The sequence below is a fragment of the Oncorhynchus keta genome, chromosome 20 (assembly GCF_023373465.1).
Source record: "Oncorhynchus keta strain PuntledgeMale-10-30-2019 chromosome 20, Oket_V2, whole genome shotgun sequence".
Lineage (NCBI taxonomy): Eukaryota > Metazoa > Chordata > Actinopteri > Salmoniformes > Salmonidae > Oncorhynchus > Oncorhynchus keta.
This window is the reverse complement of record NC_068440.1, coordinates 10,861,378-10,888,227: the sequence shown is the minus strand read 5'-3', so window position 1 is coordinate 10,888,227 and position 26,850 is coordinate 10,861,378. Positions and strand designations below refer to the sequence as shown.

The following is a 26,850-nucleotide window of genomic DNA, read 5'->3' as shown; positions in this document are numbered from 1 at the left end:
GCTGCAAGCTTCAGCAAGCCGGAGGTGGAAGGTAATTACATTACATTTTAGTTAGCAGACACTCTTATCCAGAGAATCGTGGGAATCAAATCCACAAACCTAGCGCCACGCTCTACCAACTGAGCCACACGGGACCAGAAATTGTTTTGAGTTCCACGTTCTGGTATTTAAGTATCTTTGTAGGTCAAACTTTTTTTATGTTTCTTTTTTCCATTCAGAAGTTCCCGAGGAGGGTTCTCAAAGGTATTTAATATCCTCTTAAATATTGAGTGAAATGACTTACTGCTGGACAGACCTGGAGTTGGCTCTCAAGTCTATTTACACTTTGGTTGCACTGTGACACTCCATTGCTACATTATCAAATGTGTGTGTCATTTACTGAGCTTCCTGAAAAATGTAATGATGAACATGTTTTCATTCCTCCTGTAGCTTTGTAATTAGGGAAATCAGCCCGGGTCAAGGAGGGTCCTTTGTGCCTATCCATCTGCTACCAGCTGGCAATAGTTCCACCCAGCTCTCTATCAAACCGCTCCTATCCTCCAAACCCAGCATGACTATCACGGTCCTTGGTCCTAATAAAACCATGCCCTCCACTGCTGCATCCAATGGTGTCTGGACAACCCCCAAGGTCAGAGGATTGGGCCATGTGATGGAACACCAGGCAGTGGAGTCCCACGGGTCCAACGGAGAGCTGTTCCATGGAGGAGAGGCCAGGATGGGCAAATCCAGGAAAGAAGGGGCAACCAAATTGACGTTGCGCCAGCTGAAGGTGTTGCTTTACGCCCTATGCAGTGGTTTCCCCCAGGCATCCCTGCGCTTTGGCACCGAGCCAGAGCTCATCCAGGACTGGATGCTGCAGCTGGAGAACCAACGCCTTCAGAAGGACTGGATCTGGAGCACGGACCGCATCGCAGAGTGGGTGATGTGCCAGCGGGAGCAGCAGCTGCCAGTCACAGAGGAAAACCTGCTCCAGACAGCCACACAGGCCTTGGAGGAGTCGCACGAGATCGGTGAGTTCTACGAGTGGGCTGTGGAGTTCATGCTCCGCCACAACCTCAGCCTGCAGGCCACCTGCTCGGCCAAGCGCCCGCTACCGCGCAATGTCTACGAGAGCGTCCGCATCTTCACTCGCTTTGTCTGCAAGCAGGTCAAAGATGTCGGTTTCCGGCCACCCTCCATGGGATGCGTCGACGAGCTCTCTGTGTTCCTGGACCTGGATAAGCTCAAGACGAGCCCTGAGGCGTTCCAGTTGATCGGCACCGGGGAGCCCCTGATAGAGGTGGTCCTAGCAGGGCTGGCCGATGGCACCATGCTACCCACCATGGTGTTCCTCAAAGGCAACCCTCCATACCTCCACAAGGCCATCCCGAACTCTGTCATCCTGGAGGCGCGCCCGGGGGGCTTTACGGACGACGAGCGGCTCCAGCTGTGGCTCTCTAAGGTGTGGCAGAAGCACGTGAACCCCCAGGCGGGGGGAAAAGGTCTGTTGATCATGGACACCCACCACGGCCACCTGGCCAATGACTTTCTGGCCGCTCTCAACAGCAGCAACACCCTGCCGGCGGTGATCCCCATCGGCTGCTCCTGTCGCCTGCAGCCCCTGGAGCTGTGCGTAGTACCTGTTATGAAGGAGTTCCTGCAGGCCCGCTGGTGCGAGATGCACACCCAGAATGAAGGAGCTGTGGCTCTGGGCCCGGGCGACCTGGCTCTACTTCTGGTGGAATGTCTGGGTGACATGGTCTCGTGCTTGGCCACGCAGCCCAAGATCCTCCAGCAGTCCTTCATGATGGTCAGCACACCGCCACAGGAGGAAGGAGAGGAAGGTCCAGCTGAACTGGCGCAGAGCCTGACTGAGGCTCTGGTCGGCCTTTCTCAAGCAAAGTCGGCAAAGAGGAGCTCTGAAGCGCTAATGAAAGTGGAGCCAGAGGACAAAGGGGTGGTCTCGGACACTACGTCTGAGTACACCTTGCCCTCGCCGACACCCAACCCTCAAGCTCTTAAACAGGTGTTTGAGAAGGACAGCGATCTGGAATCTTTCCATGGCTTTGAGGAAACTGAGATTGATCATTTGCGGACTCGCAACTCACAGTAGACTACGGACATGGATCATTCAGCACCTTTTCAAACCAAGGGAATCATGACATTTGAAGCAGAAATGGAATATCTCTGGAGACTTTACCAAACCCCTGTTAACTGTGCACACATTCATTCCTTTCTCTTGGGAAGGTGAGGTAACTTTTGCTCTTTTGTGGGTGGAACATTCACATAATGAAATGTTTTTGTACATTTTCTATCACAAGCTGCTGTTGTACACGTTTTTGTCTTATGTGTAACCCTAAGGTTAAATCATTAAATATGACTAACCTGTTTTATGCAATTAATCAGTCTCTTTCCATCAACACTGTAGACTAAAGACTTTGTAAATAACTTGTACTCAAACTCCTTAGAATTGATTGAAACTGTCATTCATAGGCTGGCTTAGAGAGCAAAATGTTGCGGTCTAAGGCACTGCATCAGTTTGATCCCAGGCTGTGCTGTGACCGGGAGACCCATGATGCGGCGCACAATTGGTCAAGCATCGTCCGGGTTCGGCCAGCTGGGATGTCCTTGTCCCATCGTGCTTTAAATGACATTTTATTGGTCACATACACATTTAGCAGATGTTATTACGGGTGTAGCGACATGTGTGAGCGACTCATTGTGGCGGGCCGGGAGTGCCTGCAAGCTGATTGTCGCTAGCTGGACAGTGTTTCCTCCGACACATTCTTGCAGCTGGCTTCAAGGGTTAATTAAGCAGTGTGGCTTGGCAGGGTCGTTTCGGAGGACGCATGGCTCTCGACCGAGGCCATAGGGGAGTTTCAGCGATGGGACAAGAATAACTACCAAATTGGATATGAAATTGGGGAGAAAGTTTTTTTTTTAAAGAGCAAAATGTCCCTTCTATAGTAGGGATAGTTTGATATACACTGCTCAAAAAATAAAGGGAACACTTAAAATAACACATCCTATATCTGAATGAATGAAATATTCTTATTAAATACTTTTTTCTTTACACTATGTGCTGACATCACACATTATCACTGGAAATCAAATTTATCAACCCATGGAGGTCTGGATTTGGAGTCGCACTCAAAATGAAAGTGGAAAACCACACTACAGGCTGATCCAACTTTAATGTCCTTAAAACAAGGTAATTTTAAAGGCCTCTGGCAGTGCTCCTCCTTGCACAAAGGCGGAGGTAGCGGTCCTGCTGCTGGGTTGTTGGCCTCCTGATGTACTGGCATGTCTCCTGGTAGCGCCTCCATGCTCTGGACACTACGCTGACAGACACAGCTCGCATTGATGTGCCATCCTGGATGAGCTGCACTACCTGAGCCACTTGTGTGGGCTGTAGACTCCATCTCATGCTACCACTAGAGTGAAAGCACCGCCAGCGATCAAAACATCAGCCAGGAAGCATAGGGACTGAGAAGTAGTCTGTGGTCCCCACCTGCAGAATCACTCCTTTATTCGGGGTGTCTTGCTAAATGCCTATAATTTCCACCTGTTGTCTATTCCATTTGCACAACAGCATGTGAAATGTATTGTCAATCAGTGTTGATTCCCAAGTGGACAGTTTGATTGACTTGGAGTTACGTTGTGTTTAAGTGTTCCCTTTTTTTTGAGCAGTGTATTTAACTTCACTCACTTGTATGATTCTGTATGGCCCCGTGTAGCTCCGTTGGTAGAGCATGGTGCCTGCAACACCAGGGTTGTGGGTTAGATTCCCACGGGGGAACCAGTATGAAAATGTATGCACTCACTACTGTAAGTTGCTCTGGATAAGAGCGTCTGCTAAATGACAAATGTATGCTTCACCTAACACCCGTGCCAATATATCCTCCAAAGACTGGCTTCTCTGTTTTTATCACATAAGTGGATAGACAGGCCATTGCTTCATTTGATCTACGTACTAAAAGCAATCTAGCCTTTAAAGAAATCCTGTCCACAGCGATAAATTACCTCAAGAAAACCAACTATGTGTTCCAAGGAAATCTCAGATGTCGATGCCTTACCGACTGCTTTCTCTTGGATTACATCCTACCCCTGGGCTCATTTACATATTTTTGTATGTTTATTATCACCTGAATGATTCTCCATTTTTAAATAAGAAATAAAGTCTCAAGCCTGCTTTAATGGTGGGTTTTCCTTTGAGGTACTAACTGTTTGGTTGAACCAAAAACAAGTTTAGGTGTCCCCCCCTCCCCAAGAACCTTTACCCTTAGCTCTGCTTGTGTGTGGACCTTTCCAATTACAGAATATAAATCTAATTTCTCAGAACTTCACCAGATTTAATTTATTTTAAGCCTGATTGTCATTCAAGTTTAAATAACTCACCCATTCAGAAATGTACATTTATTTTTCATATTACAAAAGTGGGAAAAACTAAATTGGTTACATAGCAGCCTTTATCAAAGCGCTAACATTTTAGAATGTCATGGAACAGACTGATCGTGTGGCTTAACATACAGTCCTGAATCGCCAACATCGTCCTTATTCAAACCCACTGCAAAAGAAAAGAAAATGACATTTTCATATCACTTAAGATGAACTAATCTACAATGTATCTTCAGTTAAATGCTATTTTTAAATAATAAATTTAGGACAAATGACAGCTTTATACAACAATTTCCTATCAAGTGATGTACTACACACAAGTACACTAAATGCCAACTTCATGGACACTTCTGACTGGACAGTCACGATGAGTCATGTGGCTATAACCTACCTGACCATGTGGGCAATTTCCCAGTTGGTCTCACAGGACATGGGGCCAACAATCTCCACACCTTCTTCTGTCACAATGGCAATCTCATGCTAAAAACAGTCAAAACATCAGTCATGTCACAAATGGCTATGAGACTGGTAGCTTCAAAAACAGAAAAATTCACTATATGCTGTTGAAAATAACTAATTCAGGAGTGTTACGAGACTAACGACTCACCCTGTTGTAGGAGCGAGCATCGCGATAGTACAGCACTTTAAGGCAGCGCTCAATCAGCGCTCGCGCCTCATCCTTAGTGATCTCCACCTTGTTCTCCACCACCTCCCTCATCAGGGGCTGCATGGACACACAGAATAACCTTAAACAAACCCATACGTACTGCAAGGGTCTTTGTTGAACTCCAACTGTGGAACATTCATTTTTACATAGAGTATTACCATGAAGTAGTAGATGCATCATGCAGTACAGATTACACTCATTCCTTTTCTTATCCCTGAAGGGGTTGCCACTATTTCTATGAAAAAGTGTAGCTCGACGACTTTAAAAATAAATGACTACTCCAGCCAATCATGGGAATAGAAACTATAGCATTTTAGCTTTGATTTATAAAAGATACATTCTAAACTATGAAATGTAGAAGTTATTACTGCCTCTCAATATTAGTCCCCTCGTGTGTTCATTAGCTTATTTGTCCTCACCTGGGCCAGGTAAGCACCAAACCCTGTCGCCACTGTAGGTGCCTCATAGGCCACACCCAGCTTGTCCACGTAGCCCAGGAAGCTAGAGAAATACAAGATGACAAGTTATGCATTTAGTTTGACGTAGCTAGTTACAATATTTATAGCTGCAGGTCTCAAGTCAGTTTGATGTTAACATCAAGACCTATGAGGTTTGTTAAAAGGGGCGGCAGCGTAGCCTAGTGGTTAGTGTTGGACTAGTAACCGAAAGGTTGCAAGAGTTCAACACGGACCCTTGCTGACAAGGTACAAATCTGTCGTTCTGCCCCTGAACAAGGCAGTTGACCCACTGAGTTAACCCACTGTTCTTAGGCAGTCATTGAAAATAAGAATTTGTTCTTAACTGACTTGCCTAGTTAAAAGGTCAAATAAAAAAAGGCAAAAACTAACCAGCGTCATTGTTAAACTATTCGATCTAACATGACAACATTGTCAACGGGCACTCCTAAATTGCTAAGCAATTTCAAGAGTTCCACATCTCGGGATTTACTTCTGATAAGGACAAAAAAAAAATGGACATTAAAGATGCTGAAAAATCATCCCACCTCTCGCCGTTGTAGAATCCACCAACGACCACAGTGTTCCACAGTGGGTTCATCTTGCTGCGGCGGTTGTACATTACCCGTGTCAACCAGGAGTGAATGGCTTTGGGGCTGTAGCTGTGACCGTCCCCCAGGAGCTCCTCATCGATCCTGGGATGTAAACACACAGACCTGATCAGTGGTGGTCCTCAGGGAGATAACCAAGGTTTCAGCACCCCAAGTGAGGGAAATGACTCCTTATTGCCAGAAACCATTAAAACAAAGAGATCCTGCCCCAATCTCCTTAAAACCCATTATTATACCTTGTATCAATGATCCAGACCCTATACTCCAATCTATCTGCTTCTGTTAGTTTTCCATCTCCAGAAGTACACACCAAGGATGTCCTCTTCATTGTTAATTGCCTTCTCTCAAACCCGTAGTCAGTCTGCTATGATCCTATTACAATCTATGGCACCAAATATCTATACTGATGACATATTATTCCAGATTGTAAAAAAAAAAAAAAAAGTACATAAATTATGTAATAATAATTATTAAATTCAATTGCGTTTTTCAGTGGTTAAAATGAACCGAATGGCACAGCGGGGCATCGCAGTGGCACTGCATCACTACAATCCCTAGTTCGATTCCAAGCTCTATCACATCCAGCGTGATTGGAGTCCCATAGGGTGTGTTTGGCCGTCATTGTAAATAAGAATTGGTTCTTAACCGACTTGCCTAGTTAAAATAAGGTTACATTTTTAACAAATTGTCAACAAACAAAAAAATTGTCTTGGAAAAAAAATGTACTCCTTAATCTCCATGCGTCTGGAGGGGGTAAAAACCCAAGTACGTTCAGAAATGATGGGGGATGGCTCATTCCAAGACGTCCAACAAAAGCACAACCTGCACAAGCACTTTTTTTTTCTACTTACAATTACGTTCGGCGAGGAGCGGTTATGTGGTACCTTGGGAAACCAAGTTTAATCCTCATCCCTTTCACAAGGTACTGCTTAGAAAAAGAGGTCTCGCATCTGAAATGTATTCTCTTCTAGTAAAGACCTCATCCAAGCAACTTTCAATTTGGCTGATTAGGGAAAAAAGTTGGGAGTTTAACTCAACCTCATTCCTTAATTATTTCCTCTCATGTTGTGCATATTCATATAGTTCTGTCAATGGATAATATCTGTATATAAAAAATGTTGACACTAGCATATGCAAACGCACTGATGTCATTGACAGAGATAGTCAGATCTGCTTCTGTGTGCCAATGTCAGTGAGTTAAGCATACAAAGCTAAGGGCATCTCTTGCGGGTTCTCCTTTCTAGAACCAACCTATTATTATGAATGCTACTATATTATGAACTACTCCATTTTCTGTGTATGTGACTTTTAAGAGTCAACAATAAATAAATTAAAACAAAAGCATATATATACACTTTTAAAACATTAATGTAAATATTCACCATAAAGGACCAAGACAGCATATCTGATTTTTCTGAAAGAAACCTCAAACTTACACCATCTGTTCGATTATCTGCTTCATGTACTGGTAGTCTGCGTAGTCACCGGAAGCGCCCAGGATGGTGGTGTCATTCACCTTCATGAGACGAGAGATGTTACGGAACCGTGCCAGGGAACCATAGGAGCCCAGCATGTCAGCTGCGATGATGACTCCACCTGTAAACTTCACTCCCAACACTGATGTTCCCGTCACCATGGGGTTTCTAAAGTTTAGGGAGGGGAAAATGTAGATAGTTTGTCATGGGAAAGTTTTATGAGCTAACGTTACACTAAAAATGCAATACAGAGGAATGCATGCTGAACGTCCATTTAGGCTCATGCACGCGCATATATAACATATATGGCGGGAGTAGGACTAGCTACATAATATGCTTCTATAGCATCCTTCGTGGTGGTGAGTTTGTTAGCTAGATAGCTACCTCACTGCCATGTCATACTAGCATTAGCTACCGTACGCGCAATATGATTAGGTAGACAACTGGCGAGGCATAGATGGACAACTTATCACGTCAGTCAATTTGTGCGAAATAGAATAAGATAGCGCGTGAACATATTCAGTTTAGCTAACTAGTATCCCAACTAAATAATAGGGCAGTAGTCAGTGAGCTAACGTTAACTACATCGGCTAGCTCCACCATGATGATACAGCACTGCAGCGTACCGAGGAAATCGAAAGTGGGATGACATTATTAGGGTCTCCACTCAAAAGTATTTACTTACAGAGTGTGTTTGATAGGTCCGCATCCTGGGGCTAAACTGCTGCCAGGAAATGAATAAAATTGTCCGGGTTTTGGTCCATTCTCCCAGAAATTGAGCTTCAAACCGCTTGGATCCATGTTACAAATTTGCGGATGTGACGACACAGCTGCTCGTGTTGTGTTCTTTTGCAAAGATTATGGGATACAGGAAGCAGACAATTCTAACAAAAGCCAAACATTATATATCTTATTTATAACCACATGTAAACCTTAATCCGAAGTATAATAAATAAAAAAAGAAACTCATCAATAACTGTTCGTTTTATTATAAATATTCGATGATTTAGTCCGAAGGAAAAGTAAAATTAAATTAAATTGTTAGTTAAATTGCACTAGATGCTGATCCAAGGTCAGGTTTACGTTTCCTGTGTTTAGAAGGCGACGTTAGGATAGTGTTGTAGTAAACTGATTCTAGATCTGTGCATGGGGTAAGTTAGCCCAAAAGGAAATAAAATATTCATATATGGGTAAACCAATCAAGTTTCTGTCACTAGGCAGAATTTTCTTAGACGAGCCATCAGCTCAGTTACTGGGCAGACCAACCATAACGCCTCCTATCAGAATAATATTTAGCAAGAAAATAAAGCAATTGAACCAATAGAATTTAACTTATACTTGGTATCCGAGTAGAATTAGAACAATCCACCAATTGGAATTTACGTTTGCTTTGTAGTCAGGCAGACATGACATATTTGTCCAATCACAAAAAAATTCTGAAAGGGGATTTTTGCTGTATCTTTGGCTCAGGTACTTTCTTTTTCTTTTATAAAATAAATAGTCAAATAGGTTTTTATTATATGTATCACCGAATTATATGCGCAATTTAAACATTACTTTGATATATTGTTGAAAAAGTTTGAATTCTGTTACAATTAATGTTTCAAAAGGTGTTTCATTGCTTGCTAATGCTAGCCCAGCTAGCTAGCTATCAAGTTTAGCTAACGTTAGTCACTTGCTTAGATTGAATACTAGTATTCAGTGAATCTACACGTGTTAAATGCCTATCAAACTAGCTTATTTGTTATTCGTTTGTTATATGTGCTTTCTATTCCCAAAAAACTGACCACCAGTGTGTGCCTAGCCAGATGGCTAGCTAGCAAGCTAGCAACGGTGAATTGAAACATGTTGTGTCGATAAAGCGCGAAGTATGCAAATTGCAAGCGCATATGACCATAGAATAGCACAAGCTGTGAAATGAAAAAGCCATTGTTAACCACCTCAAATAATGGAAGTCGCTAGCTAGTTGAGAGTGAAGCGAGTAGTTTGCAACGCTAGTGAGAAAAAGACCCATGTCATGGCAGGTATTGGTACGCAAAAACCATGCCTCATAGTATTTCGGCACCGTGCTAGTGACAGCCGGGTAAGCCAGCTTGACAGCGGCTGCACTCTGTCTATGCGCCATTGTAATTATGCCAATCAAGCTTTATAAATTAGGAACACTTCTTTTTTAATTATCCTACGTATTCGCCAGTTTGTCATGTTTTGGAAATGCAGACAGCATCGTGCATGTTTCACTCCAAAGTATTATTATTTTTCCAGACACTGATAGTGCGTTGGTTGCCGTAGTGGGAGTGTCCCTGGCTGTTCAACTGATTGACTTATTTTCTATTTAGGGGACAGCCTTGTAGCTGCAATAGTGTGCAGCTGCAGCCCGCAATTCGGGGTGTTCCTGCATGTGGCCACCCTTGAGCATCCCATTGGTTCCTTCATGAACCCCCCCATGAGCATCCAATTGGTTCCTGGATGTCTTCATGCATATGACACTTTTGAATGTGGAGTCAAAAGGAAAGTACAAGTATTATGTGAGTTTTTTGGCGGAGTCCGCCTCGATGTCCTTCGCTCTCTCCTGCCCTCACTGTCTTTAACAGAACTGCAGGAAAACAGTGCCCAACAAGCCGGGGCGAAGGACACTGTCTTCCGGTCGCCCCCACCTCCTGCTAGGCTAGCACGGGAGGCTGGGGGGACAACATGTGCTAGCGAACTAGCTAGCTTGTTAGCGACACTGTGTGCTCGTTTGCTAATTAGCTAGGGCACGGTGTCGCCCCCGCCTCCCACCTGCTGTGGAAGTCGTGTCCTTCACCCCTGCCCTGCCTGTCGGGCACAGCTTTCTGTTGTGGGCCGACAGGCGGTGGTGAAATACAGTTTCTACCGGTCGCCCCCGCCTCCCGCTAGCACAGCAGGCGGGAGGCTGGGGCGACACCGTGTGTTAGTTAACTTGATAGTTAGGGACACCGTGAGCACACTGTGTCGCTCCCGCCCGCCGAACGCCTGCCCTCATCGTTGTTAACAGAACTGCAGGATAACAGTGCATGACAGGTGTGGACGAAAGACACTGTCTACCGGTGTACGGCTAGCTAACTACCGTTGTCGCCCCTGCCCCTTCTGTGGGGTGTATTGGCTGCTGGCATCCAACATTATTGTGCATTAATACCACCTACTGTACTGGAGCGCTCCCACCTGTCCGAGTTGAATAATTTAGCAATAGAAAGAGGGTAATGCAGATGCAAGAATGTCCCGAATTGCACCCTTCTGTGTAGCTGTAGCACGCATCACTGTACTTGATTTTGGCTATAGAGTACACACCAAACTCAGATTTTTCTCAGAAAATATGCTCATATTGATACATTGAATATATTGACACAAGATTGAAATGACAAAAAAAAAGACTTTCACTTCTGCAGTTACTATTCTTCATTTAATAATCCTAACCTGAAACAATAATGAGAGTGAGAAATTTAGAGAGAGGGTCGAAGATCATACCCCCAAGACATGCTAACCTCTCACCATTACCAATAACAGGGGAGGTTAGCATGTCTTGGGGTTATGATATCTGACCCTCTGTAACTTCCTTTCTCACTCATCATTATTAACTATTCATTTCAGGACTATACGTAATCATGGAATCATCCATATTAGGATAATGTAGAAGTGTTTATAAACATATTCTGTTCTTATTTACAATAAAAGTTACTCCAAAATGACACAATACATTTACCATTCATTTATAATTGGGCACAAAATAATCTGAAACACAACCAAAACTAAATGCAAATACATCCAACAAGTTTGTAGAGTCACACGCTTGATGTAATCATTGCGTGCTAGGAATATGGGACCATATCCTACATTTTGACTACTTTTTTTATAAAAATCTTTAGGGGTGTTAATAATTTTGACCCCTACCTTTTTGCGAGAAAAAACTATTACTTGTTTCAACAAAATATCTTTCTCTGAGCAATTGTATTAGTATAAAATAATATACAGTGCCTTCAGAAAGTATTCATACCCCTTGACTTATTCCACATTTTATTACAGCCTATTTTCAAGATGGATAAAATATATATTTTTCTCAACCATCTACACACAATACCCAATAATGACAGTGAAAATGACCGTTATTAAAAATGTTGGCAAATTTATTGGAAATTAGGCTATTTCAACCACACCCGTTGCTGACTAGTGTTCAAAATCGAGCACATAGCCATGCAATCTCCATAGACAAACATTGGCAGTAGAATGGACCGTACTGAAGAGCTCAGTGCCTTTCAATGTGGCACTGTCATAGGATGCCACCTTTCCAACAAGTAAGTCAGTAAAATGTCTGCCCTGCTAGAGCTGCCCCGGGTCAACTGTAAGTGCTGTTACTGTGAAGTGTAAACATCTAGGCGCAACAACGGTTCAGCCGCAAAGTGGTAGGCCACACACGCTCACAGAATGGGACCGCCGAGTGCTGAAGCGTGTAGCAATCGTCTGTCCTTGGTTGTAACATTCACTACGAGTTCCAAACTGCTTCTCGAAGCAACGTCAGCTTCATGAAATGGGTTTCCATGGTCGAGCAGCCACACACAAGCCTAAGATCACCATGCGCAAAGCCAAATGTCGGCTACAGTGGTGTAAAGCTCTCCGCTATTGGATTCTGGAGCAGTGGAAAGGTGTTCTCTGGAGTGATGAATCACGCTTCACCATCTGGCAGTCCGACGGAAGAATCTGGGTTTGGCGGATGCCAGAAGAACGCTACCTGCCCGAATGCATAGTGCCAACTGTAAAGTTTGGTGGAGGACGAAAAATGGTCCTGGGCTGTTTTTCATGGTTTGGGCTACGCCCCTTAGTTCCAGTGATGGAAATCTTAACGCTACAGCATACAATGACATTCTAGACGATTCTGTGCTTCCAACTTTGTGGCAACAGTTTGAGGAAGGCCCTTTCCTGTTTCAGCATGATAATGCACCCGTGCACAAAGCGAGGTCCTTACAGAAAAGGTTTGTCGAGATAGTTGTGGAAGAACTTGTTACACCCCGGAGTCAAACATTTGTAGAAGCACCTTTGGCAGCAATTACAGTTGTCTTTATGGGTAAGTCTCTAAGAGCTTTTCAGACCTGGATTGTGCAACATTTGCCAATTATTATTTCTAAAATTCTTCAAGCTCTGTCAATTTGGTTGTTGAACATTGCTAGACAACCGTTTTCAGGTCTTGCAATAGATTTTCATGAAGAGTTAAGTCAAAACTGTAATTTGGCTACTCAGGAACATTAACTGTCTTCTTCGTAAGCAACTTCAGTATAGATTTGGTCTTATGTTTTAGGTTATTGTCCTGCTGAAAGGTGAATTGATCTCCAAGTGTCTGGTGGAAAGCAGATTGAACCAGGTTTACCTCTAGGATTTTGCCTGTGCTTAGCTCCATTCCATTTATTTTTTAGCTCCAGTCCTTAACGATTACAAGCATACCCGTAACATGATGCAGCCACCACTACGCTTGAAAATATGGAGAGTAGTATTCAGTAAGGTGTTGTATTGGATATGCCCCAATCATAACACTTTGTATTCAGGACAAAAAGTGAATTGCTTTGCCATATTTTCTTCATTATTACTTTAGTGCCTTGTTATAAACAGGCAGTGGTGTTTAGTGAGTCCGCCAGATCAGAGGCAGTAGGGATGAGCAGGGATATTGTCTTGATAGGCGCTTGAATTAGACCATTTTCCTGTCCTGCTAAGCATTCAAAATGGAGCAAGTACTTTTGGGTGTCTGGGAAAATGTATAGAGTGAAAACAAAATTATTTTCTTTAGGAATGTAGTGAAGTAAAAGTTGTCAAAAATATACAGTAAAATACAGATACCCCAAAAAACTACTTAAGTATTACTTTAAAGCATTTTTACTCAAGTACTTTACACCACTGCAAACAGGATGCATGTTTTGGAATATTTTTTATTCTGTACAGGCTTCCTTCTTTTCACTCTGTCAATTAGGTTAGTATTGTGAAGTTACTACAATATTGTTGATCTATCCTCAGTTTTTTCCTATCATAGCCATAACATTCTGTAACTGTTTTAAAGTCACCATTGACTTCATGGTGAAATCCCTGAGTGGTTTCCTCTATGAAACTGAGTTAGGAAGGACCTCTGTATCTATGTAGTGGTTGGGTGAATTGATATACCATCCAAATTGTAATGAATAACTTTACCATTCTTCAAGGGATATTCAATGTCTGCCTTTTTACATGTTTACCCATCTACCAATAGGTGCCCTTCTTTGTGAGGCATTGGAAAACCTCCCTGGTCTTTGTGATTGAATATGTGCTTGAAATTCACTGCTTGACTGAGGGACCTTACTCATAATTGTATGTGTGGGGTACAGAGATGAGGTAGTCATTCAAAAATCATGCTAAACACTATTATTGCACAGAGTCCATGCAACTTAAATTCAGTCTGCAACACAACAAAATGTGGAAAAATTCAAGGGGTGTGAATACTTTCTAAAGGCACTGTAATTTTCCAATTATTATTTTTGAATACAATATAGCTCAGTATTTGAATTATTTATTATATACAGTCATTATGTAACGGCCGTCTGTGGTGGAAGAAGGTGAAGACCAAAGCGCAGCATGGTAAGTGTTCATATTTTTTATAAAATAACTGAACACTGAACAAAACAATAAACGAAAAACGAACAGTCCCGTAAGGTGAATGGAAAAAACACTAAACAGGAAATAATCACCCACAAAACACAGGTGGGAAAAGGCTACCTAAGTATGATTCTCAATCAGAGACAACGAATGACACCTGCCTCTGATTGAGAACCATACCAGGCCAAAAAACAAAACCACAACATAGAAAAAAAGAACTACCCACCCCAACTCACGCCCTGACCAAACTAAAACAAAGGAGCTAAGGTCAGAACGTGACACATTATTGCTAATTTTTTATCAAGGGTGTCAATAATTTGGGACCACACTGTATACAGTGGGGCAAAAAAGTATTTAGTCAGCCACCAATTGTGCAAGTTCTGCGACTTAAAAAGTTGAGTGAGGCCTGTAATTTTCATCATAGGTAAACTTCAACTATGACAGACAAAATTAGAAAAAAAATACAGAAAATCACATTGTAGGATATTTAATGAATTTATTTGCAAATTATAGTGGAAAATAAGTATTTGCACACCGCCCGAGCAACGAAGGAGTGGCTTCGTAAGAAGCATTTCAAGGTCCTGGAGTGGCCTAGCCAGTCTCCAGATCTCAATCCCATAGAAAATCTTTGGAGGGAGTTGAAAGTCCGTGTTGCCCAGCAACAGCCCCAACACATCACTGCTCTAGAGGAGATCTGCATGGAGGAATGGGCCAAAATACCAGCAACAGTGTGTGAAAATCTTGTGAAGACTTACAGAAAACTTTTGACCTCTGTCATTGCCAACAAAGGGTACATAACAAAGTATTGAGATAAACTTTTGTTATTGACCAAATACTTATTTTCCACTCTAATTTGCAAATAAATTCATTAAATATCCTACAATGTGATTTTCTGGATTTTTTTTTTCATTTTGTCTGTCATAGTTGAAGTGTACCTATGATGAAAATTACAGGCCTCTCTCATCTTTTTAAGTGGAAGAACTTGCACAATTGGTGGCTGACTAAATACTTTTTTGCCCCACTGTATATCTCTATTATGCATTGGAATATATCATATTCCATATTATAATACTTTGGAACAGATTTCCAAAATTAAAAACACTTACATGCTGACAACACCGGCCGCATTGCGTCCCCAAGCGTTTCAAAATATATGTACCCATGCATGTTATTCAATCATTTCATCCAAACTGCTCGTGCGCATCAACAAGTATCTGCGTAGCCAGGTGCTAAAATAGAACTTGGTTCTATTTTAGATGCGCTGTCAGTCCTGCCTCTCCCATCTACTCGTTGGTTTTTAGGAGCATATACCCACGTGGGTGATTGAAAGATGAACGAGGTCCACACTCCAGTCCAGTTGGTTGCAGTAAAGCACCTTAAAGTTGGTTGCCAACTGCCATATAAAATCCACAGAAGAAGATGACTGAACTAGGAGCGATTACTAGAAACTAACTAGGTTTCCCCTTTTATTTTTGGATTAATTTTCGGAGTAGAGAACACATGATTTTGTGACTCAAAATAGGTCCATATTCTACAAAGATCCATCAGAAAAGGACCCTGTACATGTAATTCCCAGTGTTTATATCCCAGGACAAATTATCTAGCAACAGCAAGCTAGCTAGCTAAATATCCATTAATGTTTCATAAGTTTCGACCTGTCCCCAAATGAATATAGTTCAGAGTTCATTTTGATATTTCTACCTCTGTGTCCTGATCACGTCTGGTGGGGATAGACAAACTCAACATGCAAACGCGTGTCACAAAAATCTAAATTAGCATGACACGAGCTGAATTAAATGTAAACGGATTTGAAAGAACTCTTGGTATATGCTCAGTGCTTCGTTGACATTTTCACAGAGATACGCTTGTTTTTGTGAGAAATCTTGTAAAAAAGATAAGGGATTTTGAATTAATATGAAAAGTGTATACTAAAATAAGAAAATACTACATGTCATGTCTCAAAATCGATATCCATCTTACCTCTATATTGTTTTATGTCCTGCGGATTTGAGAAGAAAGATGACGAGTTAAAAGGCAAAGTGAGCCTGTCATATAGCCAATAGCCTTATAATTCTCTCACAGAATCCAGCCTAGTTGATGCAACTTTCCAGACTTTTGTACCACTTTTCAATAAATGTTAATCACATACTCACTGACAGTTTCCTTGTTGAGATTCAATTGGCACATACGCATTTGTGTTGCCATCATATTTTTTTTATTTAACGTTTATTTTACTAGGCAAGTCAGTTAAGAACAAATTCTTATTTACAATGATGGCCTACCGGGGAACAGTGAGTTAACTGCCTTGTGGCAGAACGACAGATTTGTACCTTGTCAGCTCAGGGATTTGATGACTGAAGAGGCCCAACGCTCTAACCTGTTGAGCACTGAGCAAACAGTCAATGGTTGTATTTGACATTTATTTTTTAAGAGTATGGATTTCAGCAATCAAAGAAAGGCATGCAACTACAGAGGATAAACATAGGTATGGGTTTAGTCATAGATTATTATTTTTTTTTAAAGTATTGACCTTGGGCGAATCGATGTAATTGGAGCTGAATTCCAAGCCTGGTCTCTGCTCCACTCCATTGGTGGATTTAACCAGAAACTAACTTCTATCAGTACTACCATCATCATAGTCAGATATAATCCATAGTTTCCATTTGGATTTAAATTAAACGAAATGAAGGCTTCTTCTGTCTTGTCTTGTTGGGCAGCTTATCAGTAGAAAATTCACTAACATTGTGCATGTCCAATAAAGAGTGTTATTGGATGTGGACTAAAACTAAAAGTTGCTTTTAAAATATCAAATGACAGCCCCCAGCAAATTCCACAGTGCTTAGAACAGTGTTATAACGTTTACCCTCCTCTCCTCATTTCAGAGGCCTCAGGGTGTGTTTGCCACCGCTGTGTGAGCAAACAATGACGGAGGACAGGCTGAAGGCGGACCCCTCCAAGCGGGAGGGGCTGGACTCAGTAGAGGGAGACACAGAGCCCAGCCTGCTGCTGCAGAAACTAAAGAGCAACATCTCGTAAGTCCCACCCCTCTGTCCACACAGCTACTGCTTAAATCATCAAAATGTACTAAAATATTGTGTAGTATCAGCACCCTCTCCAACATTTCCTGCCATTTATCTCATACAGCTTATCCATCAGTGTCATTAGAAAGTCTGCAGAAATGTGTTTGTAATAGCTGTTTCTTTTCACAGTAAGAATGTACAGGGCAAAGTGGACATTATCCTGGTGAGTACCAAGACATCTTTGGTATTGCTCTGTGTATGAATTGCCTTGTCTATGAATGACCCAGATTGTATCCTATGTCTCACCTACCCACAGCAAGATGTGCAGCGCTTCTCTGACAACGACAAACTCTACCTTTACCTCCAGCTGCCTTCTGGCCCCAGTTCAGGGGAGAAAAGGTGAGCATCATTATCATCAGAAATCACTCTGGGTCTAGCACTCTATGATTGTCCTCCTGGAGGGACATATTTGTGGCTCTTCAGATGATTGAAGAGGCTGATGTATGACTCACAAATCCCACTGAAGAGGCCAGTGTGTGTGTGGTGGTAGTGGCTGATAGTGGTTGATGTTTATCCTCTCCTTTCGTTGTTGCCGCTTGTCCTCAGTGGCACGGTGGAGGTCTTTTTCATGATGTGCAGCCCTACCGTGGATGGCCTTCCTCCATTTTCATTTTATTTCCAGTCAGTCCATTAGAGATACATTAGGTGTCATGCAAGCAAGCGTTGCCGCAGTGGTCCATCCAGAAGGGGGTGCATTGTACCTACCTGCTGGTGGTTTTAAGTTTAGTTTTGATCTGGATGTTATTGTGTGCGTTTGAGATGCAGAGATTCAACAGACCATGCAGATCTATGTATCTCGAACATGCACGCATCTCCAAATTCCCCAAACTCTTTTTCTCAGTCTGGCAATGGCCCCGCTGGCACAACTTAGGCGGTGGTGTATTTCTGCATCGATGTCAGCTTTGGAGGAGAGAACACTGCCAAGGTAAGGGAAGAGGTCCACATTTTCATGGGTGTTATTGTCAACATGTATACAAAGCTCAATAACCCAGTCACATACTGACTTCCCCCCATAACACTTTACACTTAAAACGATTCATAAATGCTATTATAAGTAGTTTATAAACTATAAATTATTTAGTTAATAGTTTATAAATCTGTTATAAACAGTTGACACTGATTGACATTTTGTGATTGTTATTTAGTCGCTTGCCAAAATGTGAGTGCATATTGATTATTATTATTATTGCCAGGGCAGCAATGCATGTTTGAGCTGGAATAAAACAGCAGCAACATGAACCTTGTGCTGGCTTTTCATCTTTCTTTTTTTGGGGGGGGCACCAGTTGAGAAGTTGGGGGATGTGTAAATCTCCTCCTTAGATTTTTTTATTTTTAATGTTCACTGCCTTAACTTGTTTCAAAATGTCTACATTGAACTGTCACTTTGTTTCCCGCCACAAGAAAGAAAAAATGTATCAGCAAAACATGGCTGCTGAGATGTACTGCTTTGCTGTGTTTGTCCTGAGCAGCAGCAGCAGTGACCCCAGCTCCTTCAACACAGCTGACCAGCTGCACACCTGCAACTGGATCCGCAGCCACCTGGAGGAGCATGCAGACACCTGCCTGCCCAAGCAAGACGTCTACGAGACATACAAGTAAGTTCATGTCACGAGGCACAGCTGTGACTGTGAGTTACAAATGTACTCGTGAACCCGGACTACCTGGACATCAATAGGAAATGTTTGTTTTCCCGTTTGAAACACTTTGCTACGTTGTGCCCTAATGAAAACAACCCAGCTAATGTTATCATCTCTTACACTCTCATCCCCCAGGAGATACTGTGAAAACCTGCAGCACCGGCCTCTGAGTGCTGCCAACTTTGGGAAGATCATCCGTGACATCTTCCCCAACATCAAAGCCCGGAGGCTCGGTGGCAGGGGACAGTCCAAATATCCTTTCAGTCTGTTACGAGGTTGTTTTGGGAGGCCCTTTAAGCATTTTAACGCAATTTTACTTTTGTTTGCCACAACTGCATTGACACCTGTAAATGAAATGTTGAAGCATCTCCCTGAATGCTGGATGGAATTCAGGGATTCACCCATACTTCAATGCATCCTATTTGCATCCTATTTTATATTTTTGCACAATATGGGGAATGTGGATAGAATAATGCCACAGAGTACAAAGGATCAAAAAGTATTACCATAATCTATTGATAAGTGGAGAGGGTGGGGTTCCCCTTTCTGTCTACAGTTATTCCTTAACTCCTCCGCTGACACGTATTGTTATAGTGGAATCCGCAGGAAGACGGTGCTAAACATGCCACTGTTGCCAAACCTGGACCTGAAAAACGACCCAGTATGTATGACTAGCCAACTGCACTTCCTGGTTAGATGATAGCTATAGCAAAAGCAATGGTAGTGTGCTAAGTGCAAAAATGACTGTCAGTAGTGATTAAGGCTGTACGTCCATGTAGTCGGAGCTGACGGAGCTGGTGCAGACCTACAAGCAAGAGGTGACGGAGGCGGCTTGTGAGCTCATCTGTGATTGGGCCCAGAAGATCCTCAAGCGTTCCTTTGACACAGTGGTCGAGATCGCCCGTTTTCTTGTGCAGGAGCACATCGTCAATCCGCGCTGCAGCCAGGCTGAACTTGTCACTTCTGCCGCTATGGCAGGTGAGTCTCAGTGTTTCCATCATACTGTGTTCAGTCGTCCTCGTTACACTGTGTTCAGTTGTCCTCGTTACACTGTGTTCAGTCATCTTCAATACCATCCGCAACCATCTTATGGTTGGAATTTCTTGTGATTTTTCTCTGTCTCACAGGAGGTCCTGCAAAGCCCCACAAGGTGATCAAGAAGAACCCAGTACCATCCAAAGGAGGTGGGCCAGAGATGGAAGGGAGCAGCTCTGAAGCTAAGGTAGTGAGTGCATCAACAATACCCTTTCAAAGACTAAACGCAAAGTACATGAACACACTGCTGGGCTGGAAGTTGTAATAATGAGCCATGTCTACTTATATTGATTTTATGTAACACAATGATGTTGTTTCTCTCAGAGGGATAAAGACGTTGGGGATCAGTCGTTGCCAGGGAAACTGCAGTCCAGTGACAAGGCTATGAAAGGGGCGGAGTCTGTACGCCCGGGGGGTCGCGAATTGCAGGTGGAGGCTCTGATGAAACACTTGCCCCGAATCCTGCCTCGCAGCTCTGTCCCGGAAAAGTCCCAGCTTTCGGTGCGCTCCTCGCCTCCCTCGCTGGCGCCCAAAGACGCAGGGGGCATGAAAGTCATCACAATGACTGCCCTGCCCCAGCAGCAAGGGGGCGCTCTCCCCGTCATGATCCTCCCCCAGAGCGTCAGCCTCTCCTACCCCGACAGGGAAAAAGCCCCATCAATCACTATGGCGCCCGTGGCACCAACGTCGGTGGTGCAGAGGGCTCGCGCAGTGGGCAAACGGGCCCCCGAGGCAGCAAGTGGGGGCCCCGGGCCGGGAGGCACGCCGGCCAAACGTAAACGAGGACGACCCAGGAAGCCACGGCCAGAGGACACCACCCCCCCGCAGCCGCCCCCTCCACCCTTACCCTCGGTCAACCAAGCCCCTATTATGAATTCCCTCACCGGAGGGGTGATCCAGAAAGCCTGCTCTTCCTCCTCCTCCCAGGTGGTGGAGGTCGTATTCCAGGACCAGCAGGCCGTGGTACTAGGTCAGCTGCATTCGGTAGCGGACACAGGTGACCCAGAGCACCGTGGCGTGGTGCTCGAGACTGACCCACGGCCCGTGCTGCTGCTGTCAGGGGCCAGTCACACAAACTGGGACATGGGCAGGGCCATGGTAGAGGTCATCCAGAGGGCCCCGAGACCACCCACCATCATCACCAAGAACAACAACAACTCCCAGTCTACCCCCCAGCACCGCCTGCCCCTGCCCACTGTGCTGGAGGATCGAGGGGAGGTGGAGATCACCCTCACCCCCGTGGAGCATTCGGACGATCTGCCGACCCCCACTGGCCAGGCTAGCTCGATCCCCACTGCCCAGGCTAGCTCGGAGGGTGGCCCCACACCCGATGACAGCTCTAAAAAACCTAGCCCTGGCCTTCCTTGTCCCAGAGACTAAGGAGCACTAAGGGACTTTATACTACCCTTAGGGGGAGGATAACCACCCCCAATCATCTTCTCCCATGTAGCATCTTCTCCCCGATTGGTGGAAATCCAAGATTGGTAGTGCAGAGAGCCAAGAAGGATCGATGAAGCCTAAACACTATTAATCCCTGTTGACCTTCCGTTTATAACTCTTTGCTGTGACTCTAACTGCATGTTTGTCTTTGTAATTGTGAGCAGAGAGAGCGATAAAGGCGGTTCCATAGTTCTTATGACGAGGGGGGTATTTACGGGTTCGGACCTTTTAAGGTATTAAGTGCTACTCTCCCTGAGAGGAACTCCCCTCAGTGTTTATTTTCTTTTAATAATATACAGTTGAAATCGGAAGTTTACATACACCTTAGCCAAATACATTTAAACTCAGTTTTTCATAATTCCTGGCATGTAATCCTAGTAAAACTTCCCTGTCTTTGGTCAATTAGGATCACCACTTTATTTTAAGAAAGTGAAATGTCAGAGTAACATTTTATTTATTTCAGCTTTTATTTCACATTCCCAGTGAGTCAGAAGTTTACTAATCATTGCGTTTACTTGATAGCTACCTACACAAATAGCTAGCTAGAACAAAGTGTTAATAAGATAAATTCATTTAAAAAGATTAAAAGCAATACAAATAAGTTATCCAGTAGGCATCTACTGAGGGAGCTAAGAGCTGTGTTGTCAGTATTTGGTAGCATTGCCTTTAAATGGTTTAACTTGGTTCAAACGTTTCGGGTAGCCTTCCACAAGCTTCCCACAATACGTTGGGTGAATTTTGGCCCATTCCTCTTGACAGAGCTGGTGTAACTGAGTCAGGTTTTTAGGCCTCCTTGTTCGCACACGCTTTTTCAGTTCTGCCCACACATTTTCTATAGGATTGAGGTCAGGGCTTTGTGATGGCCACTCCAATACCTTGACTTTGTTGTCCTTAAGCCATTTTGTGCCACCCCTGTGCTTCACAGTTGGGATGGTGTTCTTCGGCTTGCAAGCTTCCCCCTTTTTCCTCCAAACATAACGATGACTCATTATAGCCAAACAGTTCTATTTTTCTTTCATCAGACCAGAGGACATTTCTCCAAAAACCGTTGTCTGGCTTTTTAATGGCGGCTTTGGAGCAGTGGCTTCTTCCTTGCTGAGTGGCCTTTCAGGTTATGTCGATATAGATACTTTTGCACTTGTTTCCTCCAGCATCTTCACAAAGTTGTTTTCTGCTGTTCTGGGATTGATTTGCACTTTTCGCACCAAAGTGCGTTCATCTCTAGGAGACGGAATGTGTCTACTTCCTGAGAGGTATGACGGCTGCATGGTCCCATGGTGTTTATACTTGCGTACTATTGTTTATACAGATGAACATGGTACCTTCAGGCGTTTGGAAATTGCTCCCAAGGATGAACCAGACTTGTGTAGGTCTACAATTTTTTTTCTGAGGTCTTGGCTGATTTATAAGTGAAATAATCTGTCTGTAAACAATTGTTGGAAACATTACTTGTGTCATGCACAAAGTAGATGTCCTAACCGACTTGCCGTAACTATAGTTTGTTAACAAGAAAAACTAGTTTTAATGACTCCAACCTAAGTGTATGTAAACTTCCGACTGTATATCTTTGGTTGTGTTATGTTAATGTTTGTAGTTGTGCTTTCAAATAGACTTCCAGAGTAAAGGAGAATGCATGACTCGCTGCTGGTGGAGCTGCATTTAAATAATGCCCCCCTCAAGCATCAGAACTGGGTCTGCCACAGTGTTGTAAAAAATTGTGTGACAAGATTGTGAGTTTGCCCCCTCCCCCTTCTCCAAATCCATTAAATTGGAGTGTGACAACGCGAGCACTTACCAGGTCGTCATGCCAATATTACAGCACTTCCTGTTAGCGATTTAGCATAGATTACGAAACGTAGACACCATATAGGCTGGACTATGACAAACAGTCATTAAATATGCCTATTTTGAACTTGCATCACCTCGGGCGAAAGCGTCAAAGCACAAACCTGCGAGCCTAGTGTAAACCTTGAGCGCAGCAAAGAGATATAATTAAATATTAGCTCAGATTTAGAAAATGATTTAGCCTGATGCTAAGCTAATGCAGGTTGCCAAGCCCTTTTTTTATAAGTTATGGATGTTGTACCTTAGTCCTAGAGTGTATAAATATTATATAATTTTCACATTTTCAAACTGTCTGGCAGAGACAACTATTTTTAGTCACCCTTTGCCAAACTTTCAGCCTCTGGCCTTGCCTAGGGGTGCATACATCTTTGGTGCTGAACTGAGGCATATTGCAATACATAGCAGTACATGATAATGTAAGATATTGATACCCTTCAATCCAAACCCAGCATATCATCCAAAGTATCATCAACCTTAAATAGGCTGGTTTTGTGTTTTTTATAACTTCCGTCCTTTGACAATGGGTGATTTCAATTTGTGATCCCCAGCCTCAGCCCTTTTGGAATTAAATTGAAGCAGACAACAAGAATATTTGCACTGATATGAAGAAATCAAAAAGGGAAGAGCCTGTTGGTTAGAACATATAATAGTAGTGATTACTAGGAATTAAAACAATGATTAAAAACCTGCTATATGCTTGAGGTAGTTTTAGATGAGGCTATGTTAGCTTTATTTTTCATTAGAGTTGATGGTGAAATTTGACTGAATTGAGAATGAGCACTACGGAATTAGACTTTATTATTAGCCTATGCCATGTTATTGTCCTTCTGTAAACTATGGGCTTATGAAGAGAGAAACTTTATGTAAATTCATGATGCATTCATTTGGTACTGTATTGGTGAGGACACAAGTTTGTCTACACACTACACTATTTCCTGGGAAAACAGGGATTCCCTATGTCTGTCTTAATAGATTTTCTCCCCAACCAGTATGTAGTACAAGGGTGACCAACCATATACATACATGTGGCCAACCTTCTTGCTTGCAGGCTTTTGTCCCAGCCCTGTTCTTGCACACCTGATTCTATTCTACTAATCAGCTACTCATGATTAGGTAAATCAGTTGTGTTAGAGCAGAGCTGGAATGAAATCGTGCAGTGCATACCTTGTAGCTGTGAGGAGGGTTGGCCACCCCTGATCTAGTGTATTCTATTGGTCTGTTAATTGTGTAATTACATGTGCATAGTTATAGTAACTCAACTTATCCTCGTTGATGACATTGGAGTATGAGCTAGCAATGATCTCAGAGTTGTATTAGTCAATTGACAGATCAAGTTAATATCAGTAAGAGGTGGGTTTTACTTTGAATGAAAACTACTGATAAACTGGAGGCCCAGGGGACACAAACGGGTAACCCCTTCCCTAAGTAAGTGCAGGTCCTTTGGTGTGCAGTTAAATGAGTTGCAGTTAGTGAATGAGTGAGTGGGAGAACTTTTTCACTGTGGAGCCACGGTGCTCAAAAGAAACGGGTTAGAGAATCAAAGATAAGGATCGGGATCCGGGTAGCGGAGCCTTGACCATAACTGGCGGTCAAACCACATCATGACCGACCACGGTCCAGCTCTGTAGATGCTCTGTTGATGGTGGTAACTCTCTGTAAACCAGCCCAGCTAGCTATGTAGTGGTTAAGTAGCTTCATAGCTTTGCTTTGCGGTTTGTTTGAGTCATGCAAATAAGAAGATTGCAAATTAGTCATTTTGCTATTGTTGTTTTATCAAATCTATAAAAACATGATTTATCATATGTGCTTTTGTTGATATGAGTCATTAAAGTTTCATTCATTGTACAGGTCATTTGAAGTCCAGTTTTAACATGAATGTCTTTGAATTTCAAAGGCACTTACAGTAAAACAAATCTGTCCATGCATGGTTTTATGTGACAGTAATTATATTATTCTAAGATTCAATAAAAAAAAACTGTTACTCTCCTAGATTAGAAAGCATACGCCAAACCATAAAATGTATTGACTAAGGGTTTAAAAATGAGATGTGTTAAGTTATCTGTTTTAGTTTAACATTATATTCCCCCAGGTTGTGTTTTGCACTTTATTTATACCTGAAGATTAAATCATTTACAATTTGGTGTGCATTTGGTGTGCACATAAAAAACAGAATCCTGATTTGATCATTAAGAATTGCACCTTACATGTTCGTGATTTTATACGTGCAACCCTGAATGCCCTTGTTTGAATAGTTTTTTTTCTAAATCATTGTCTCAGAGTTGTATCATTTACATCTATGCTTCCTTTAAAAAAACAGAGCTAAACAAAATGATGCCAACAACAACTAATGTGAATATATTTTCCTATGCTGACTGTAATAAATGTTGTTAAAGGGTAATTGGAGAAATGTTCGGTGTTGATCATTTGTGTATTTTTTTTTTACTCTTCTCTTAAAGACGCACTCCAGCTATTTTGAAACTTTCCCTGTTGAAAAGCAATATCCCACATATAAATTTGAGCGAGAGAAATAGTGTAAACTTCATGGAGTAGGCCATTCAAGTAGTTGGTCCGATGGCCCTCTGATGTCATCGGCCTACCCACTTGCTTGAGGAACAATACAGAACAAAAGAGGAATGCCTCCACACACACACACACACTTAAAAGAGGACACATCTGGATCACCTATTAAGATGTGCCCTTTGTTAAGTAAATCAGGTGTTTAAATTAGCTGAAAATAACACTGCAGTAGGACTTTAAGGGAGGGAGAATAGAGGGAGAGAGTTTTTAATCCATTGAGGCAATGGAGCTGTTTTGAGCTCTCCCTCATTTCGGAACCCATATTAAGCTCTTCCAAACCAGATGCTAAGAGTCAAACTCAGTCAATGACTATTGGAAAAAAACGAGGGTATGTCAAAGTGGGGTGAGTAGAAATACACCCACCAGTTGAATCTCATTTACTGTAATTCTACACAATATTAAAACACTAAAATTATATTTGGAGAACAGTAAAAACAAACAAATGTCCCCCAGATATTATCACCTCGATATTAGGTATATATTAGGTTTGGTGTGTACATTGTACTATTCAACCTCATTATCCATAGGCTACGTTCATTCATTTAGCCTACTTGTGGCACAGTAGCTCATGGGCATTCCGGCTCTTTTCAGTGAGCCGACTCGTTCAGCTCAGCTCACCAAAAAGAGCCGGCGCTTTTGGCTCCCAAACGACTCTTTAAAAAATATATGTTTTGTATTTTTTAAAGTCAAACAGTTTGCGGTAGTTTGGCTATGATTGGTGTTAAAACAATTCTAATTAAATCATACTCTACCTTAACCACAATGTATTTAAAAATGCATTGATTTGTTGTGAAAAATAAGTGTAACGTTGTAATGTAAACAAAGTGCATATACATCTAACAATTCAAAACGAATACAATCTGAACAGAATAATATAATATTGCACCATATAAAGAAAAATAAATAATGTGTAAAACTGCAGCATTCCACTTAAAACATTAAACTGGTCCATCTTTTCTCTCTCTTCTTTATTGCCATGTAATAACCAGCAGCACACAGCAATGCTGACCAGATTGAGCTTTTATGA

General features: G+C 42.6%; 3 protein-coding genes across 6 annotated transcripts in view; 1 reads left to right on the top strand and 2 right to left on the bottom strand.

The window, feature by feature from the left end:
* Positions 1-3,504, bottom strand: part of LOC127909861 (paternally-expressed gene 3 protein-like) — a 55,370-nt gene extending 51,866 nt beyond the window's left edge. The window contains exon 1 of the mRNA XM_052472066.1: positions 3,371-3,504. The gene's annotated coding sequence lies outside the window, so the exon portion shown is untranslated. The remainder of the gene's footprint in view (positions 1-3,370) is intronic.
* Positions 3,505-4,380: 876 nt separating this feature from the next.
* LOC118399371 (proteasome subunit beta type-4-like) lies at positions 4,381-8,431 on the bottom strand. The gene is made up of 7 exons (XM_035795407.1): positions 8,271-8,431; positions 7,547-7,753; positions 6,048-6,194; positions 5,464-5,545; positions 4,985-5,101; positions 4,769-4,857; positions 4,381-4,546 (listed from the first exon to the last, which is right to left on the bottom strand). Exons 1-7 carry the CDS (start codon positions 8,384-8,386, stop codon positions 4,534-4,536), a joined length of 771 nt encoding a protein of 256 aa, XP_035651300.1. The 5' UTR covers positions 8,387-8,431; the 3' UTR covers positions 4,381-4,533.
* Positions 8,432-8,991: 560 nt separating this feature from the next.
* LOC118399370 (DNA-binding protein RFX5-like) lies at positions 8,992-25,091 on the top strand. Of its 4 annotated transcripts, none has more exons than XM_052472064.1 (11): positions 8,992-9,055; positions 17,092-17,241; positions 17,419-17,452; positions 17,546-17,628; positions 18,131-18,214; positions 18,759-18,884; positions 19,062-19,178; positions 19,509-19,587; positions 19,706-19,904; positions 20,054-20,151; positions 20,286-25,091. In XM_052472064.1, the coding sequence occupies exons 2-11, from the start codon at positions 17,132-17,134 to the stop codon at positions 21,339-21,341; spliced, it is 1,986 nt and encodes a 661-aa protein (XP_052328024.1). In that variant the 5' UTR covers positions 8,992-9,055; positions 17,092-17,131; the 3' UTR covers positions 21,342-25,091. The 4 variants fall into 4 exon arrangements, with proteins under 4 accessions (XP_052328024.1, XP_035651296.1, XP_052328023.1 ...); XM_035795403.2 differs by lacking the exon at positions 8,992-9,055 and adding an exon at positions 9,532-10,110 and having other exon boundaries at positions 20,054-20,148; XM_052472063.1 differs by lacking the exon at positions 8,992-9,055 and adding an exon at positions 9,532-10,110.
* Positions 25,092-26,850: the final 1,759 nt, after the last annotated feature.